Source organism: Neophocaena asiaeorientalis, unplaced genomic scaffold (assembly GCF_003031525.2).
Source record: "Neophocaena asiaeorientalis asiaeorientalis breed wild unplaced genomic scaffold, Neophocaena_asiaeorientalis_V1.1 scaffold469, whole genome shotgun sequence".
NCBI lineage: Eukaryota > Metazoa > Chordata > Mammalia > Artiodactyla > Phocoenidae > Neophocaena > Neophocaena asiaeorientalis.
In genome coordinates this window covers 2,192,391-2,211,005 of record NW_020172691.1, presented here as the reverse complement: position 1 = coordinate 2,211,005, position 18,615 = coordinate 2,192,391, and the positions used below count along the sequence as shown (strand labels likewise).

The 18,615-nt window shown below is 61.8% G+C and overlaps 1 protein-coding gene across 7 annotated transcripts in view; it reads right to left on the bottom strand.

Moving 5' to 3' along the window:
- Positions 1-748: 748 nt before the first annotated feature.
- MED16 (mediator complex subunit 16) overlaps positions 749-18,615 on the bottom strand; it is an 18,244-nt gene continuing 377 nt past the window's right edge. The window contains exons 2-18 of one of the 7 annotated variants that reach the window (XM_024740040.1): positions 17,340-17,481; positions 16,483-16,590; positions 16,116-16,285; positions 13,183-13,614; positions 12,406-12,511; positions 10,019-10,174; positions 9,029-9,240; positions 8,135-8,341; positions 6,946-7,156; positions 6,390-6,523; positions 6,019-6,211; positions 5,305-5,521; positions 4,107-4,190; positions 3,457-3,599; positions 2,112-2,321; positions 1,031-1,879; positions 749-998 (exon numbers count right to left, since the gene is read on the bottom strand). In XM_024740040.1, the coding sequence (XP_024595808.1) occupies positions 3,473-3,599; positions 4,107-4,190; positions 5,305-5,521; positions 6,019-6,211; positions 6,390-6,523; positions 6,946-7,156; positions 8,135-8,341; positions 9,029-9,240; positions 10,019-10,174; positions 12,406-12,511; positions 13,183-13,614; positions 16,116-16,285; positions 16,483-16,590; positions 17,340-17,472 (2,490 nt within the window). In that variant the 5' untranslated portion in view covers positions 17,473-17,481 and the 3' untranslated portion in view covers positions 749-998; positions 1,031-1,879; positions 2,112-2,321; positions 3,457-3,472. The other 6 variants (XM_024740039.1, XM_024740043.1, XM_024740041.1 and 3 more) reach the window with 6 other exon arrangements.

Genomic DNA, 18,615 nt, shown 5'->3' with positions numbered 1-18,615 from the left:
CCGCTTCTATTGCCGGAGGATGGTGGCCTCGGCCTCCTCACCTGCAGCTGGGGCCCGTGGACCTGGCTCTGAGGAGGCTGAGGCACAGTGAACACGCAGCCCGACGGACTGACTTGCCTCTCCCTGTCACAGTAACACCTGCCCTTGTTGACCCCAGAGGGGGGGACCCGTGTGGACACGTGGTGGGGGCAGGATGGGGGGCAAGGGCACATCCCCACCCACAAATTCCCTCTCAACCTGGAGGAACGTTCCAGCAGGGCTCTCAGCAGGGGGCCCCCCCACGGCCCCCAGGTGAGCCCGACGCTTCTGGACAGCCGGGCCCGCTTATGCCTACTGGGCTTGTCATGGCAGTTCACGGAGCGTTCCGCTTATCCACTGCTGCGTAACAAACTGCCCAGAACTCGGCGACGCTGAGCCATCCCCGTTCGCCATTCACTGCGCTCAGCTTGTCTGGGTCAGGGTCACAAGGATGTGAGGGGGGAGGGGCGCGTGTCCCTGTCCCACCACCTAGATGACCAGAGGCCTGGAGGCTCCAGGATGATGGCCCAGGAGCCAGGCCGGTTCCCACCAGCCTCAGGGTCACCCGGGGTCACTTCCCCTGCACAGGACAGGTGGGAACAGGTGCGAGCCCCAGACCCAAGGGGAGGAGATGCGGACCCGCCCTCCAGGGAGCGTCCGAAGATGGTGGCCGAGGTGTAAGTACCCACAACTTGACCTTAACCAATGAAACATGAATGCAAGAAACAGGTTCGTTTTTCTAAGACAAATAACTGGTTTAAAGACTTCAAATGACTTGAGAAACACAAGTTGCTTTAAAAACACATGGTCAAATGGGGTAAAAAGGCTGAGAAAAAATATGTAGGACTGTGGACCACATGCCCCTCGACCAGGGAGGCCGCCCTGGGTCCCCTTTCCCCAAGGGGACAGAAGGCGGTGGCAGCAGCACGGGAGGTGAATCCGAGGCAGGGTGTCTCCACCCCTCCCAGCATGGCCAGCAGCTCCGGGTCCCCACAAGTCCCCGCAGAAGCACCTCTCGGACGGCAGGATCTAGACGTCAAGTGCTGCTGCCGCAGGTGGGCGGGCCGGCAGGGAAGCGGCCCCTGGCCCAGGTAATGGGGCCCCTGGAGCGCTGCCGGCCCCAGAAAGCCCGACAGACACCGCTGCCGTGTGTCGACCTCTGCGGGGCGCCCGGCCGGCCTGCCCTCCCTTGCTCCTCCAGAGGAAAACAACAGAAGCAATCACCACTTAACAGGAAGGCCAGAAGGAAAACAAGAGAGGCAATCACCACTTAACAGGCAGGCGCTGTGCACGGGGCCGCAGGGAGCCAGGTATAATGAGTGGAAGCAGCTGCTGGAGAAGCAGGACCCCTGGGGGCCGCGGAGCTCAGGAAACCCGGGGGTAGGGGAGGGATGCAGAGGGAAAGCAGAGACAGAGACACTCATGTGCGCAGGAACCCAGGCGGCGGGGAGCAGCCCCCACCCACGTCCAGCCCACCGCTCCCCCCCCACCCCCCCGCACAGGGACCCCTGTGCCTGGCAGACACTAGGTGCTCAATAAATGCTGACAGAGCAGGAGAGCAGCGCACACGGGCAGAACCACATGCCTGTGGAGGGGGAGGGAGGCTCCGGGGGCGAGGGGGCTGCCTGGTGGCACCCAGAACACCGACAAGACACCGGCCACCCAGTGGGGACGTTTACTGGGCCTGCCCAGGTCAGAGACAGTGGTCGCGAGGGCTCAGCAGTGACAGGTACAGGTGAGGAACCCGAAGCAGACACCCGGGCTGGTGTCACTGACAGTGGCTGCTGGACACCCGGCAGGTTCGTGTGGGATGTTCTGAAGGACAGAGGCCTGAGCTGTCCTGGACCCTCTGAGCTGGGACCTGGGAAATCCAGGGCGGTCACTGAGCTCTGGGGTCCCAGGGGTCGGGACACAGCCGTGGCTCTACCCGGGCCAGTGAGATCCTCAGGGCAGGGCCAGGTCTCAGTCACCACCTGTTACGGTGGCCATGTGGCCAGGCCCTCCACCCGGATCCGCCAGTAGGCTCCGAGGAAGAAAGAGCAGGGCCCGCTGGGCCGAGGGTGCCAACTTGAGGCTTCAGGCCATGTCCTCACCTGCCCTGCCGGCTACAGAGGTGCTGGCGCAGCTGATAAGGGCCAAAAAGCATAGTTCAAGGGTGGCATTGTCTCACGCACCCAGTGAAGGTCTGGAGTGCGTGGCTGCTCTGTGACCAGCAAGGGGACAGCGTGCCTTTCCTTTCAACCCATTGGGAATCCACTGACATTCTGCACAGCAAAGGAAACCATAAACAGAACGAAAACAACCTACGGAATAGGAGAAAATATTTGCAAACGATGCGATCAACAAGGGCTTAATTTCCAAAATACACAGCTCATACAACTCAGTATTAAAAAACCTAACAACCCGATCAAAGAAATGGGCAGAAGATCTAAATAGACATTTTTCCAGAGAAGACATACACATGGCCAACAGGCACATGAAAAGATGCACGACATCGCTAATTATTAGAGAAGAGCAAATCAAAACTACAACAAGGTATCACCTCACACCAGTCAAAATGGCCATCATTTAAAAGTCTACAAATGACAAATGCTGGAGAAGGTGTGGCGAAAAGGGAACCCTCCTGCACTGTTGGTGGGAATGTAAGTTGGTGCAGCCACTGTGGAGAACAGTATGGAAGTTCCTCAAAAAACTAAAAGCAGAACTACCATATGATCCATTCCTGGGCAAATGTCCAGACAGTGCTCTAATTCAAAAAGACACATGCACCCCAATGCTCACAGCAGCACTATTCACAATAACCAAGACATGGAAACAATCTAAATGTCCATCGACAGATGAATGGATAAAGAAGATGTAGTATATGTATATATATATATATATATATATATATACACACACACATACACACAACAGAATATTACTCAGCCATAAAAAGAATGAAATAGTGACATCTGCAGCAACATAGATGGATCCAGAGATTATCATACTAAGTGAAGTCAAAGACAAATATCGTACAGTATCATTTACATGTGAAATGTAAAATATGACACAAATGAACTTATTTACGAAACAGAAACAGACTCAGACACAGAACACAAACTCACGGGTACCAAAGGAGAGAGGGATATATTAGGAGTGTGGGATTAGAAGACACACATATAAAATAAATGACAAGGTCCTATGGTATAGCACAAAGAACTATATTCAATATCCTGTCATAAACCATAATGGAAAAGAGTAGGAAAAAGAACGTGTGTGTATATATATACGTATATATATAAATTTATATACTGTGTTATATACCAGAAACTAACAACCTTGTAAATCAACTACAATGAAATTTTTAGAAAAATTATCCAACTAATAATTAAAGACCGTATTCACCAGACAAGAAAAAGAAAAGAAAAGAAAAGAAAAGAAAAAGAATCCACTTACAGGGGCCTGGGCACAGTCATGGGTAGCTGAGGGGCATCCGCCACCAGAGACCCCCACACAGGCAGTTCTTGATCCAGCGCTGTTCCCACTGTTTGACGGCCGTGGTCTTGTTGGGTGACTTGAGCATGGTGACACAGCCGCATCTGCGGGTGGAGTCAGGAGGGTGGGGCGCTAGGCAAGGTTGGGTGGTGGCCACAGGGCCTTTGCACATGCTGTTCCACGCCAGGAATGCTGTTCCCTGCAGCCCCCACTCCCCCCACACTGATCTAATTCCTCCACATCCCTCCGTCCCAGTTCAGGTACCACCCCCTCACCTCCCTCAGTGGACAGAGGAGGGGTTGTGGGTCCAAGTCCTGGCTCAGCCCGTCCCTAGTGGTGTGACCCTGGGGTCGTCTGGCAGCACTCGGGGCCACGTTTGCAAAGCGCAGCACTGCTGCAGTCACTCCTTCATGTCTGCACTTGTCAGGTCACTGGGAGCCCCTCAAGGGCAGGCTCGGGTCAGCCGCTCACCGCTGGGCCACCCCGGCCCTTTATGAAGACCGCGGGAGGACCCGCTCAGCAGCCCCACAAGGGAGGCACTCCGGGACCCCCGTTCCCGGGTGGGAAACCACCGGTGGCAGAGCAGGCCCGGCATCTGCTGCAGCGCTCACCTGGTGCAGGCCTTGCAGGCCTCCGTGGGGTAGGCGCCCAGGTGCAGCCTCCGCAGGTGGTCCATCTTGGGCTGGCCCGGCGCCCTGACGGAGAAGGGCATGGGAGGGGCTAGGGGGTGTACACGCACGCGCACGCACGCACGCATGCACGCACGCGCGCACGCACACGCCAGCACAGGTCCGTCTCCTAAAGGCAAAGCGTGCGTGACGCACACTCGCCGGGGAACAGGGAGAGTCTGCAAGCAGGGCTTCTATACGCCCTCCGCCCACAGACCACTAGCCCGGGGTCGGGGTGGTGGCCCAGAACCGCCACGACGTCTGACGCCACGACGTCTGACAGCCCGGTGCCCAGAGCCTCTCAGAGAAGACCTGGGGCTGGGGCGGGTCAGCCTGTTACGCTCGTATCACACGTTTGAAAACTTCTGAGAGTGTGAAACCCCTTGTGCGACCAGCCACCTCTCCTTGTAAAGTTTCTTCTGAAACCCAAGCACAAACCACAGCGTGTGATTCATCAGGCTGTTCCTCCCACAGCGAGACACGCAAGAAAACACAGAAGGTGTTGAAGGCAGGTCCAGAGCGCCTCCCGGGGAGGCGGGGACGCGAACCTCCACTTGGGGATTCATCGCTCGAGCACCATTTCAGGCAGGCGGCCCGTGGGGTGCTGGGTTTGGGTCCTGGCCGGCTGCCTCCTGACTGCACCTCTGAGGTTCAGTTTCCTTGTCTGTTAAATGGGGACAACCCCCCACCCCAAGGCACTGCCGGGCAGTCGTGAGCTCACTCAGCAGGGGTGGGCCGTCCAGACCCCACACATTCCAAAGAATGGCTCCTGAAGTCACCTCTAAGCCCTGGGAGGTCTGCCTGAGAGGGTTCTGATTCCCTGGGGCCTTGGGCCCCACCAGGCAGTCCAGGCTGCAGTGCGATTTACCGTGGGGGACTGGGGCGTCAGCTTGAACTCTGAACCAAGGTCAGTCACGTGGGGCCCTCCAGGCAAGCGGTGACAGACCAGAGAGAGGATGATGTCACCCAGACAAGCGAGGGCACAGATCAGCACAGGCCGAGGCGACTGGATGGAGGGAAGTGACCAGGAGGGAAGAGAGGGTGGAGGTGGGGGAGTCTCTGAAGCAGCACTAAGGTCAGGCTGGAAGGAAGCAGCGGGCACGGCACGTGCAAAGGCCCCGAGGCAGAGATGAGCACGCACCTGATGAGGCCGTCCAGCTGCAAGCTGGTGGCACTGCCGGGCAGAGCGGGAGGCTTGCCGAAGTGCAGACGCAGGGGCTGCTTGGGCTGCAGGCGGCTGACGAGGCCATCGCTGACGGGCAGCCAGTCCAGGCTGGGGATGAGAAGCTGGCTGGGCAGCAGGCAGCACTCGTCAACGAGCGCCTCATCCGGCTCGCTCGTGGGGCCCTCATCGCGGCCTGCGGGGAGGGGACCACGGGGATATCTTGCTCAGCAGCCTTGCCCGGAGGGCTGCCCACCCAGGAGGCATCATGGCCTCCTCAGAGCTCACAGAGCACCAGGCACAGGCCCCAGCCCTGCCCCGACTTCCTGAGTGGCCCTGGGAAGCTCCTTCCCCTTCTCGGGCCTCAGTCCTCTCCTCTGTAAAATGGGGACCCACTTATTCATTTAAAAAATATGCAGCGAACACTGGGTGCCCTTCCTGGCATCACGGATGTGACGATAGAGCCTGGCCACAGAAACACACGACCTGGTGACACAAGACAAACAGGTGCCTGAGAGTGGCTGATGTTTAATGAGCACACACACTGTGCCTGGACCCGTGTCGGGCGCCGGGGGAACAGTGGGGGCCACGGCACAGCCAGTCTGACCTGCGGGAGCTTATATTCTGGCGGGGGGACTCAGCCAGGGCTTGTATCTTGGCGGCGGAACGAGAGTAGAGAGCTGGGCGCCTTACAGCAGATCCAGAGCTTGGTGAGCAGGCGGAAGAGCAGGGACATGCTGTCCTGGGTGTCAGAGGTGGCCGTGTACACAGGCAGGCAGCTCGGCTTCAGCAGGCCCCAGATTCGGATGACGACCATCAGCTCCCGCAGCGCGCCCAACGACGCGCCGTCCCGCAGGAAGCTGTGGCCTGGCCGCAGCGGGGAGCCCTACGGGCAGAAGGGCCCAGGTTGCTTACTTCAGCGTGCGCCGCATCCTAGGACCTCAGCAGGCCCCGAGGGGAGGGGTCTTCTGGGAGGGGCGGGGTCAGGGAGGTGGGGCTTCAGGGGACAAGGCCAGGGGCGGGGCTCCTGGGGGTGGGGCTCCCAAGCAGGAGTGCAGGCGCACCTGGTTGGGCAGACTAGCCAGCAGGTAGAGCACGAAGTCGCCCACCCACTGCAGGAGCTGCTGCAGCGCCTGAAGCGTGTTCATGTCCAGGACGAACTCCTCCGTCTTGAGGTTGATCATGACCTTGTCAATGTCTGGGAGGGGACAGGCAGTCAGGGGCGGCCAGAAACTCACATGTGCGCCCATCAGCACGCACCCACGGTGAGCTGGTCCCGCCCCCCACAGGCCGACACCAACGTCGTGAACAAGCAAATGAGGGACAGGCCTGCCTGAGCCTGGGACCCTGGAGGGCAGGGCTGGAGGAAGGGTCTCTGGGTGTCCACCGCTGGCCTTCAGATCGCTCTGCCCACCCCTCGGACCCCCTGTGCCGGGCACCCTGCAGCTCCCGCCGGCCTCCAGGCCTCCACACAGGCAGTGCCCCTGGGGACGCCATCCCCAGGCTGGGTCATCTTTGTTCCCATTAACGCCCACCGCGTGTCCCCGACACCCCAAACGTGCGCGACGGCCAAAGGGTCCTCAGCAGCCAGGGCGGCCCGCAGGACGGGACAGGACCCACCGACATCCGTGATCTTGGCGCAGACCTCCGTCAGCCGGTCGCCGGGACTCTTGTCGGGCGTGTTGAGCACGTGCGGGCGCAGCAGTGACTTGAGCGTGGAGCTGGCGGCGATGAGGAAGAGCTTGGCGTGGTACTCGCACACGCGGGTCACTGCGCAGGGCGACAGCTTGCAGAGCGAGGCCTTCATGGCCAGGATCCGGGTAGAGAGGACCTGGGGGTCGGAGGATGTGAGTGGGCGGGGCACGCGCCTGAGGGGCCAGGGAGAGCGAGGCGCTGGGCCAGCCAGGCAAGCCGCTAACCCTCTCTGGGCCTTGCCCTCCTCATGGCGGAACCAGGTAGGAGGACCTTCCTCACAGGATGGCAGGGTCTCAACGTGCGGGCGCGCGTGCCCCAGGGGCCCAAGGGACACACCTGGGACACCTCACGACTGGGGGCGCTCCTGGCATGAGGTGGGTGGGGCCACAGATTCTGCTCTACCCCCCACAGTTCCTGAAACCTGTTGTCTCCCAGGATGAGTGGAGCACTTAAAACAGAAAGATGCTTGCCTACAGGGAATCCCCTGGTGGTCCGGTGGTTAGGACTCTGCGCTCTCACTGCAGAGGACCCAGGTTCAATCCCTGGCGGGAGAACTAAGATCCCCCAAGGCCCCAAGGCATGAGGGGTGCGGCCAAAAAAAAAAAAAAATAAAAAGTGCTTGCACACAGCTCTGCCAGATGACAAGAGATCTGATCGCTACTGGCGTCCCTGGCTCTGAACCCAGCTCCGTCCTGCGCTGTTCCCCAGATCGGGCCTAGCACTCGCACGTCTCAGCAGGCTGCTAATGGGAATGGGCTCTCTCCTTCCTGTTTCCTCCTCGACGGCTGGCACAGAGGGCAACTTCAGATGCTTTAGCAGCGCTGACCTACTGAACTCGGGGTGGTGGTGGTGGTGGTGGTGGTGGTGGGGGTCTGGGTTTTACAGGCGCGCCGCCACGGCGTCTGAACGATCACGTCTCTCTGGCTCACCCGTCTGTAAAACTCCCATTTAGTGCTCTTATCACAGAAGCAAAGGCCTCCAGAGCCACCCGGAGGCAGGTGGCGTCGGGCCCACAGCCACGCACTGCTGGGCTGAGGTGGCAACGAGAGGTGGGCCGTCCGGCCTGCGGGTCACCCTGACGGAGGGACGGGGCAGCAGCCAAGGGGGGCGGCACCTGCTGCAGCTCGGCCTTCTGGCGCGTGTACTCCTCGTGCAGCTTCTCCACCAGGCTCTGCACCATGCTGGGCTGCACGTGCAGCAGGATGTCCCACCAGTCGTAGCCGGTCACCATGCAGTACTCCAGCAGGAAGAGCAGGTGCCGCAGGGCCAGCCCCGCGTCCAGCGAGTGGCCCATGGAGGGCGAGATGCGCAACATGCTCAGCTGTGGAGGGGGGCGGGGCGTGAGGGGGCGGGGCCCAGGCCTGCCCCGTCCCGTCACACGGGAGGGCTGCAGAGCCACAGCCCAGCCACGTGGAGTGAACGGGGGCCACGAGCCCCAGGTTTCCATAGCTGTGGCGATTCCCACATAGGGCCTGAAGGGCCTCCTAGCCAGCGGGGCGCCTGTCGGGTGACGGGGCCTGCAGGTCCACCTGGGCGCCGTGTAGTCCCTGGGAACACAGACCTCGTGCTCCCGAGAAGCCCAACCCACCACCCGGAGACACTGAGGATGGGGCCGGAGCAGAAGTTACAGAGTGCCCGACAGCAACTCGCAGGAGCCCACTGCGGGGGTCGGGGGGCACGCGCACGTGGGTGTGAGTGTGCAAACGTGCACGTGTGTGAACGTGCCGGTAGGACGTGAGGTGGGAGCGTACAAGGGTGTGAATGAGCGTGCAAACGCATAGGCAGGTGTAAGTGAAAGCGTGAGTGTGTGAGAGTGGCTGTGAGGCTGCCCGCCCTCCTGCCAGGCCACGGACAGGTTCCCCTGGGAACCAGGAGGCCAACTCGCAGAGCACCTGCTGCGCACTGGGGGCCTAGGACTCCTTGACGTCAGGAGCAGCACCCTAAGGGCCCCCACTTCCTAGGTGCGGCCCCCCGCCACAGACAGCAGTCCCCCGGGGACAGCACTGACCCTGCCGTGGTTGTCGATGCCCACGAGGGCCAGGGAAGTCCAGGAGAGCTGCATGGCCTTGAAGTGGATGGCGGGGCCCGTGGTCCGAGGGCGCTTGATAGCCGGCTCGTCCACGGAGCGGGGGGCTGCGGAGCTATAGAAGATGGCCATGGTCTGCAGCGAGAGCCGGTGCACGATGTGGACGCTGCCGTCATGGAAGGCCAGGGCCAGCCCTGGGGGCACGTGTAGGGTCAGGCGGCTGAACCCAGCTCTGGACAACGGGAAGGGGCCGCCACCACGCCCAGCAGAGGCTGTGCTAAGGAGCGGCGTGAGCCCTGAGCCACTGGGTCGCACCCCCCCCAGTGGGGTCCAGTCCGGGCTAACCGGCCCCCGAATCGGTGGAGCAGACCGCACCCTGTCTGGGCACCTCTGCCCCGCTCCCCTGCGGCCGGCACTAAGTTTGGCCGACGTGAGGCAACAGGTGACTTCCACGGGGACAAGTGGGAGGGGCAGGCGGAGAGGACAGCAGATGGAAAGGGCCTGGGCCTGATGTACACAAAGGGCCTCGGGGCGGAACGGAGGCCAGTAAGCTCAGGGGCTTGTAGAACCCAAAGCCCGTAATCTACAGCAGGGGGCTGGGGGGCTGCCCTGGGCCGGCACCAACATGGCCAGCCTGATTCACCCAGGGTCACAGACGCCAGGGCCCAAACCCAGAATCGCCACATGAGCTACTACAACGGGGGTGGGGGTGGGCATGGGAAGGAAGCTTATCTGGAAAGTTTTCCCCAAGTTCCCAGCCTCTCCCTTGTGGACTGCTAACAGCCCTCTAGGTAGTAAAGGGCACAGCTTGACGGTGGCCTTACAGCCCTTGGAGCCCATCAGATCCTGAAAGCAGTACCCTTGTCCCCAATGGGACTGACGTGAGGCCGGTGGCTAGGCTCCCAGGACCCTGTGACGGAAGCCCAAGCTCAGGGCCCACCCCATTCCCCCGGGGGCTCTGAGACACCATACCGAGGCCGGGGTAGAACTGGGTGTCGCTGGCCACCTTCAGGTCGGTGTTGGTGAGCGAGATGGGGAGCTTGGGCAGCGCCACGGCGGACACGCGGTCCAGGTCGTTGGTGGCTGACAGGATCCGCCATTTGAGAATCGTGGGCTGTTTGTCACCAACTAAAAGGGATTGGGGGGGACAGAGAGCAACAAAATGAAGACAAGACAGGGGGGTGGTGGGGGGGTGAACTGAGAGATTGAGATTGACATATATACACTAATATATATTAAATAGATAATGAGAACCTGCTGTATAAAAAAATAAATACAGGGCTTCCCTGGGGGCGCAGTGGTTGAGAGTCCGCCTGCCAATGCAGGGGACACGGGTTCGTGCCCTGGTCCGGGAGGATCCCACATGCCGTGGAGTGGCTGGGCCCGTGAGCCATGGCCGCTGAGCCATGGCCACTGAGCCTGTGCGTCCAGAGCCGGAGCCTGTGCTCCGCAACGGGAGAGGACACAGCAGTGAGAGGGCACAGCGGTGAGAGGTCCGCGCACCGCAAAAATAAATAAATAAATACCAAAAAAAAAAATGAAGACGAGACAAACACGACAAGGGTGCACCTGACCCAGCACCCTGCCCCTCCTGGAGACCCAGCGAGCTCACGTGACTGGGGTCGGGGGAGAGGTGGTGGACCCCAAAGGATCCGGTCCTGGGCCTTCACGGGAACAGGAGGAGGCACCCGCCTGGGCTGCAAGGCTGTCAGCTGGCGGGGGCGGCTCCACCTTGTCCCCTCAAAGGAGCCAACGTGCTGAGAAGGGGAACCCACCCCCGACCCTGCCACCACACAAACCCCAAAACTCCCCAGTGACTCGGCCGGCTTGCACGGGGTTCTGTCTCTGTGGTCTGAGAGGTCCTGGGTGGAACCCCAGCTCTCCCCATGAGCTGGACCGACAGGTGGCCAAGACGGGCCCCTCCCTGCGCCCACACCCCCGGTGTGATGACGAAGCCCCCCAGCAAGGGGTGGGGTGGTTCCCGTCAACCTGGGTTTGGCCCCTGGCGCTGCGGGCATGATGTGAGCAGAGGCTCAGTGGCGCCCGTGCACCTGGACTCCAAGGTGACACTGAGGTGAGCCCGGGCGCCCAGCCAGCGGCCAGCACCCCAGCTGCCCTGGGGTGATGGCAGACACAGGGAACCAGGACGGAGCAGTGGAGGCGGACTGGCCCACCACCCACCGGGTTGTGGTTCTGAGCCAGAGTTTGGGACTGGTGTGTGACACGGCAAAGCTGGCTGTGACAGCACACCTCTACCCATCTGCCCCGAGAGCTCTTCCCTGGACGGCCCAGCGCAAAGGGGCTCTTGGCAAACGTCATCCCACAGGGAGACCGAGGCCCAGCGAGGGACGATGCTGAGCACAGCTGTAACGGTGACAGCTCCGGCGATGCCCAGGGAGGGAGGGCGAGCGGGCCAGGCACCCGCACCCACACCCAGCCTGGCGGCTCCGGCCATTCCTAGCTTACAGAGGGGAGCGGCCGCTGTCAGAGGCTGAGCTGCTTGCCCAAGTCCACCTGGACCCACGTGTCCGCCCAAGTCAGGCCAACCCCTGGAGCATGGGCTGGACGGTGGCTGGCAGAGCGGGGGCCTGAGAGGGAGGATGGGCTGGCGGGGGGGGCGCTTAGGGCAAAGGCAGGGAGGTAGAAGAGGCAGATCCAAGAGCCCGCAGGCCACACGAAGCCAGGACGAGGGGCGGGGTGGGGGGAGGAGGTGCGGGTGAGCTCGGCACTCGGACACCTGCATCAGGACAAGGTTCGACCCGCTGATGGGGGTGACGGCCCTCTCACGTGAGATGTGGGCCCGCTTGTGACAAGGTCCCAGGGTGTGCGTGGGGGCCATGACCCGCCTGACGGCCGCGCCCACAGCTACTAGGACAGAGGAGGGACGAGGGAAGGGCTGGGACCCCTTGTGGCCCTGCCGCCCCGCGGCATCACTCAGGAAAGGCAGCATGACCTTCTTCACATCTAGTTCCTCCGAGGCCACATCGAGCAGCTTAGGCAACCACCTTGCAGGCAGGCAGAGACTCAAGGGGCCTCTTGACATGGCCCCCCGGCCACTCCAGGGCCAATAGCGCTGCCATCAGCGGGAACACGCCCCGTGTGGCCGCAGGTTCACCCCCGGCTTCCAGGGAAGTAGCTTTTCCGGCTTCCCAGCCACACAGGTGTCAGGAGGGGGGCCAGTCCCGGCGGGGGACTCGGGGCTCCGCGTGGGTGTCGGGACAGAGAGGGAGGGAAGGGGATGGTGGGCACGTTCTTGGCAAACCCAGGTCACCCCCGTACCTCACTCTACCCGAGGGCTCCCAGAGGACCCCAGGTTCCCGGGAGGCTGCGTGTCCCTGGCCGGCTGGAGCGGGACTCACCGGCGGGCGAGAGCTGCTGGAAGATGTTGTTCACGGGGAGCCCCTCCTTGCGCAGAGACCAGCACTCCACCACGCTGCTGGTCTGGCTGGACGCACACAGCAGCACCTGGGGGGGCGGGCGGCTCGGTGAGGGGCCCGGACCAGCCCCTCGGCCTCTCCGGGCCTCCGGCTGCTCCACGGGGCTCACATAGGCACCCGCCTCACAGCCGCTGCGGATTCCGACCCAGGTACACCCAGCCGGCACCGCATCTGCCCCCCAAGACCCCGCCTCCCCTGGGGAAGGCAGTCGCTCAAGGCACCCCTGGTGGGAAACGAGGGGGCCGGGGAAACGTACTGGGACTTCATGAAGCTGGGTGCTGATCAGTGCAAGGTTATGAGGGGGCCCCGGTGCAGCTGGCTGAACCTCGCCCCCAGAAATGTCCCAGTCATGGTCCCAGGACCTGTGGATATGTCACCTCACGGGGCAGAGGGGACTTCGCAGGTGGGATTAAGTTAAGGCCCCTGAGATGGGGGTGACCCTGGATTCACGGGGGGCCCAGCGTCATCCCAGGGTCCTTATAAGAGGGAGGCGGGAGGGTCAGAGGCAGAGAGAGACGGGAGATGCTGCGCTGCTGGCTGTGAGGATGCAGGAGGGGCCGCGAGCCAGGGATGTGGCGCCTCTAGAAGCTGGAAAAGGCGGGAACCGATGCTCCCCTGGAGGCTCCGGAAGGACCAGCCCTGCCCACGCCTGCATTCAGCCCCGAGCGGTCCTACCACAGGGTGGCCGGGCGAGCACACCTGCTCTGACATATCTCGGGCCAGGAACTTGAGGTGGGTGATGGCGGGGAGCCGGTCCCGGCGGTTGAGGTCAGTGGTGCAGCGCATGAACAGCGAGGGCAGGATCTCGGTGTCGATGCGGCATTTCTCGTTGACGACGCTCACGCACACCTTGTAGAACTGCACTGGGGATGCACTGCTGCCGTCTGCCGTGGCCACCACGATGTTGCCGCCACCCGTGAAGGCGATGTCGGCCAGGGCCACGCGGCCACGCAGCCGGCACAGGCTCTCCGTCGAGGTCAGCACTTGCCCGCTGGGCTTGAGCAGGGACACGGTGACCAGGCCGCTGACTGTCACCGCAATCCAGCCCTCCATGGGCTTGCCCCCAAACAGCGTGAGCGACGGCGAGAACTTGACTCGGGAGAACTTCTCCCCAAAGCTGGAGGCGCCCGACTGTGGGGGAGGGGGAGGGGGAGGGGTCAGCTCGGGGCAGCCCCGGCCCCGGGCATGCACTTGGCCTTCAGGGGTCTGCCTCTGTGACCCCAGGACGCCCTTCTGGGGGTCACACCCTTGGGAACATGGAGGAACCATGTGGCAGAAGGCACGAGAGCACGAACCTGAGTTCAGATCCTGCCTCAGCCACTCAAGCACGGTGTGACACGGGCCTCTCTGACCCTCAGCATCCCCATCTGTACGTCTGAGAACCGTGGTGAGGACGACACGGCTAAACACGCGCAGGACAGGACTCACCATGTTTTCCTCACAGGGTCAGACACTCGGTATTTTCAGGTTTGTGAGCCAAGTGGTCTGCTGCGACCACTCAGCTCTTTCCCTGCGTCTGCAGCAAAGAGAAGCAGCCGCCAGTGAGACTGCTTACACAGTGGGCAAGCGAGCGGGCTGCACTTTACAGACCCTGGAGGTAAAGCATTCCGGCTGTGCTGCAAAGCACGGCTGCCACTGCTATGTCACCTTTCCAGACCTGGCCTAAGGTACAATTAACGTACAGCAAGATTCACCTCTTCCCGGCTTTCGGTTCAAGGTGACAACCACCCCATGGTGGAAACCGCTCCGATCCTGGGCAGGAACGTTTCTACTCCCCTCGGAAGGGCCCTCGGGCCCCCAGCCAACCCCCACCCCGGCCCTGGTTTCTGTCCCCGGCTGGGCCTCTCCCAGCGTTCCACCCGGGCGGACCCGGGGGCAGCCTGCACGCCGGGTTCCTTTCAATCCGGGCAACGTGTCTGTCACTGAAACAGCACGAGCTGGAGACTAAGCAGGGCTCTCTGGGCAGTGGGAGAGTATGTGCCCTCTCTGTCTGGGGAGCAGACCCACAGGGCCAGGCGTCCAGGGAGGGCAGGGCTGACCACGGCCCCAACAGAGTCTTCCAGACGTGGAGGTGCCGGCACCGTTGGAAAGAAAGAAGCAAAAGCCCCCGGATGACCCCTGAGGAGAGACGCTGGCAGTGTGAAAAAGAAACGTCGCACAGAGAAGAAGGTCCAGAAGGTTAGACAGCAAGCCCTGCAGTTAGAATTCCTACCAAGGGGAGAGGGCATAGACGCCTGACCTCAACGTCACGGGCGAGAGCCGCGTGCATGCCCGAGCGTTTTAAATGAGCACATCCGTCTCTTATAATTTAGAGACAAAGGTATCTGATGGTAAGGAGAACAGTAGCCCTGATGCTCGCAACAGTGTGGACAGACCTTGAGAACACGACGCTGATGAGAGAAGCCAGACACAGAAGGACACACGGTGGGCGATTCCATTGATGGGAAACGTCCAGGACAGGCAAGTCCACGGGGACAGACAGTGGGTTCATGGTTGCCAGGGGCTGAGGTGGGGAAGGGGAGTGAGGCTAATGGGGACAGACTTCCTTTGAGTTGCAAAGAATGGTCTGCGGCTTCCCTGGTGGCGAAGTGGTTAAAAATCCGCCTGCCAATGCAGGGGACAGGGGTTTGAGCCCTGGTCCGGGAAGATCCCACATGCCGCGGAGCAACTAAGCCCATGCACCACAGCTACTGAGCCTGCGCTCTAGAGCCTTCGAGCCACAACTACTGAAACCTGCGCACCTAGAGCCCGTGCTCCGCAACAAGAGAAGCCACCACAATGAGAAGCCCGCACACCGCAACGAAGAGTAGCCCCCGCTCGCCACAACTAGAGAAAAGCCCACGCACAGCAATGAAGACCCAACGCAGCCGTAAATAAATAAATAAAGGAAATAAAGAAAGAAAATATTAAAAAAAAAAAAAAAAGGAATGGTCTGAAATTGAGTGTGGTGATGGTTGTACTAGTCTGTGACGATACTAAGTAAACCACCAATCTGTATGCTTCAGGTGAGTGAGCCACACTAAGTGACTTGTAACTCAGCAGCGCTGTTACATAAGAAAAGAGAACAGACAAAGGGAAGGCAGCACGCAGCCCCTGCCCCCTCTCCCCGTGGCCTGGAGCCAGCGCTGTGTGCGCTGCTGCCAGATGCTGACAGTAACTGTCCCCAGGCCCTGCACCGGGCACAGGGAGCAGACACGGGGAAGGGATGGGAGAAAAGCCACTTCCCACAGCACCAACCCAGGAGGGGCTCCTGGCTCTGGGGAGCAGCCGGCAGAGCAAGCCACGTGCGCCCCGGCCGCCCCACCGAGCCCTCTCAAGCCTTCTTGTGCTGAACCCTCACCACGGCCAGCAGCAGCCCCACTTGATGGTGAGGAAAGCGACGGGTGAGGCATGGCATCGCGATCTGAGTTCAGCACCCTGGACCCAGGCAGCTCCCCTCTCGAGGGGACGCTGGGCTGAACCGTGGGGTACAGGCAGGAATTCTAGGATCTCACCACGTCAGTCACACGGGGGCTGCTGGCCACACGGGTGCTGACCCTGCACAGCAGGTGTGAGCCGGGCCCGGGCGAGGCGGACCAAAAGGGTGCTGGTGACACAAGAGGAGGAGCCGCGCCCCCAGGCAGGACACCCACCTTTTCCACGTGCAGGGCCAGCTTCACACCGTTGTGCAGCCACGACAAGGCCACGATGGGGTCCCCCTCCACCAGGCTGCCCACGGGGCTCTCCCAGCTGTTGGCCAGGTGGTCAGCCATGCTCCAGCACTTGATCTGCCCATCGGCATCAGCAGACAGCAGCCTCGAGCCTGTGCGGGGCAGGGGCCAAAATCGCATCACAAGTGCCCCCCACCCCGCCACTGTCCATCAGGGGCCCGGGTGGGAGAGGCCGGCCTGGGGGCAGTAGAGCAGGGAGGGGCACAGGCGAGTCTGGAAAGGACTCTGGACAGCAGCAGTGGGCAGAGCAGGGCCCGCAAACCCACAGATCAAGGAGAGCTGCCCTCACCTGACTGGTCCCACTCGAGGCAGGTGACGGCCTCGCTGTGCCCCGAGCAGATGGAGTGCACGTCCCAGGGGTGCTCGGTGTCCAGGATGTGGATCACGCGGGTCAGGTCTGTGAAGGACGGTGTGCTCAACACGGCAACAACAGCCGGGTGCCCGATGACCCCGGGGGCATCAGGGAGGAAGAAGCAAAGCCCCGGCCACGGGGACTCAGGACACGCCAGCCGCCCGAGTCGAGATGGAGCGGCCCGTGACCCTGCCGCCAGTGGGGCAAAGGAGACGTAGAAAACGGCACCGGAAGGAGATGGAGCGGCCCGTGACCCTGCCGCCAGTGGGGCAAAGGAGACGCAGAAAACGGCACCGGAAGGAGATGGAGCGGCCCGTGACCCTGCCTCCAGTGGGGCAAAGGAGACGTAGAAAACGGCACCGGAAGGAGATGGAGCGGCCCGTGACCCTGCCTCCAGTGGGGCAAAGGAGACGCAGAAAACGGCACCGGAAGAAAACGAACCCCAAATGCTAACAGCGGGCGTCTCTCCGTGGGAACTAACGGCTGGTTCTTTCCCTCACCCTAAGTTTCTGTGTTTTTCTAATTCCCTCTCCCGAGTGCACGTCACTCAGTGGCAGAGACAACACAGGCCCGGCTGGCACCTCAAAGTCAGGTGGTGACACGTTTGGTCTGGAAAACTCAGGCAGGAGCCTCAGCGAGCTGCATGGGGCCACCCACCCCTGGGCCCTGCCATCCCACGGGGTGATCCCAGCGGCCCCGGCTCCAGGCCCTCTGCACCCCTCACCACCCCTCGACTTGGAGGAGGAGACCCTGTGGGAGCCGGGGGGTGGGGGACAGGGGAGCGGCTGGCGCACCCTGGTCGTCACTCCGCAGGTCCGTGGTGAAGGCGATGAGGTTACGGCAGGACCAGGTGCAGGCCAGGGGCACCGAAGGGCAGTGGGTGCTCTTGGGCCATTTCTCCCACTCGCAGATGTAAGCCAGGTCCATTGTGCCCACCTGCCAAGGTCACACACGGAGGACAGTCACCAGCTCCTGCGGCAGGAAGACTGGCTTGTCATCGATGTTCACGCAGCATCTGCAGGACCCCAAGGGCAGTGCTGGACACTGGGTTACCGCGGGGGACAAAGTGGACCCAACCCCTGCCCCGCATGTGGCGGGGGAGCTGCATTTTACTCATGCATGGCCAGGGAGGCCTCCCCGGTGGAGGTGTGAGGGATCGAGGCAAGCAGCCTGAAGGAAGAGCATTCCAGGTGGAGGGAACAGCCAGTGCAAAGGACCAGAGGCTGGACTGAGCCTGGGCGCTCAAGGAGTGGCACGGGGCCCTGCGGGGCAGGAAAAGGGTGAGTGAGGGAGCGGGGCAAAGTAAGGGTGGGGAGGGGACGCGACAGGTCGTGCAGGGCCTGGGGGGTTTCACCCTGAGGGAGGTGGCAGCCCCAGGAGGGCTGAGGCCTGTTTATGTTTCACAGGCCACTCTGGCTGTCTGGAGGGCGAGGCTGCGGGACAGGGTGGGGGTGACTGCACTGGTCCAGGTGAACAAAGCTGGGGACAGTGCAAGCTGTGAGGAGCGGTAGGGCAGGACACGGGTCTATCCTTAAGGAGGAGTCCACGGACACCTTTGACAGAGGCAGGGAGGGGGCCGGGCAGCAACTTGGTGCAGGGCTTCCACAGGTAACTAACAACGGGAACGGTGAACGTTTCCTCAGCGCGCTCCATGCGCCGGGCATCGATTAAGCTTATTTCTTTTCACCTTTACTAAAGCGCAGTGAGACTGGGAGTACGATCGGCCCCGTCTTCCTCAATCACGACCCCCAGGCCCCAGGCTTCTTCAAGCCCTGCCCGGGAACACCGAGGCCTCGCCCACAAGCCCCTTCAACAGTCTTTAAGCTCTGCCCCCAAAGCCCTCCGGCCCCGCCCCCTACAGTGTTTGCTTTCCACACCCCACTCCCAATTTGCCCCTTGTGTCCCTAGGCCTGGCCCAAACTCTGTTTTCATCTCAGGGTCTCCTAAACCACCCCATAGGCCTCGCCTCCATACACCTGGCCCTTCAGGTCGCGCCCCCAAGCCCCTCCACCCAACGCACCTCAGGCCCTCCGCGGGGAGGTATAACCTTAGGCCCCTCCCCCGATCCTC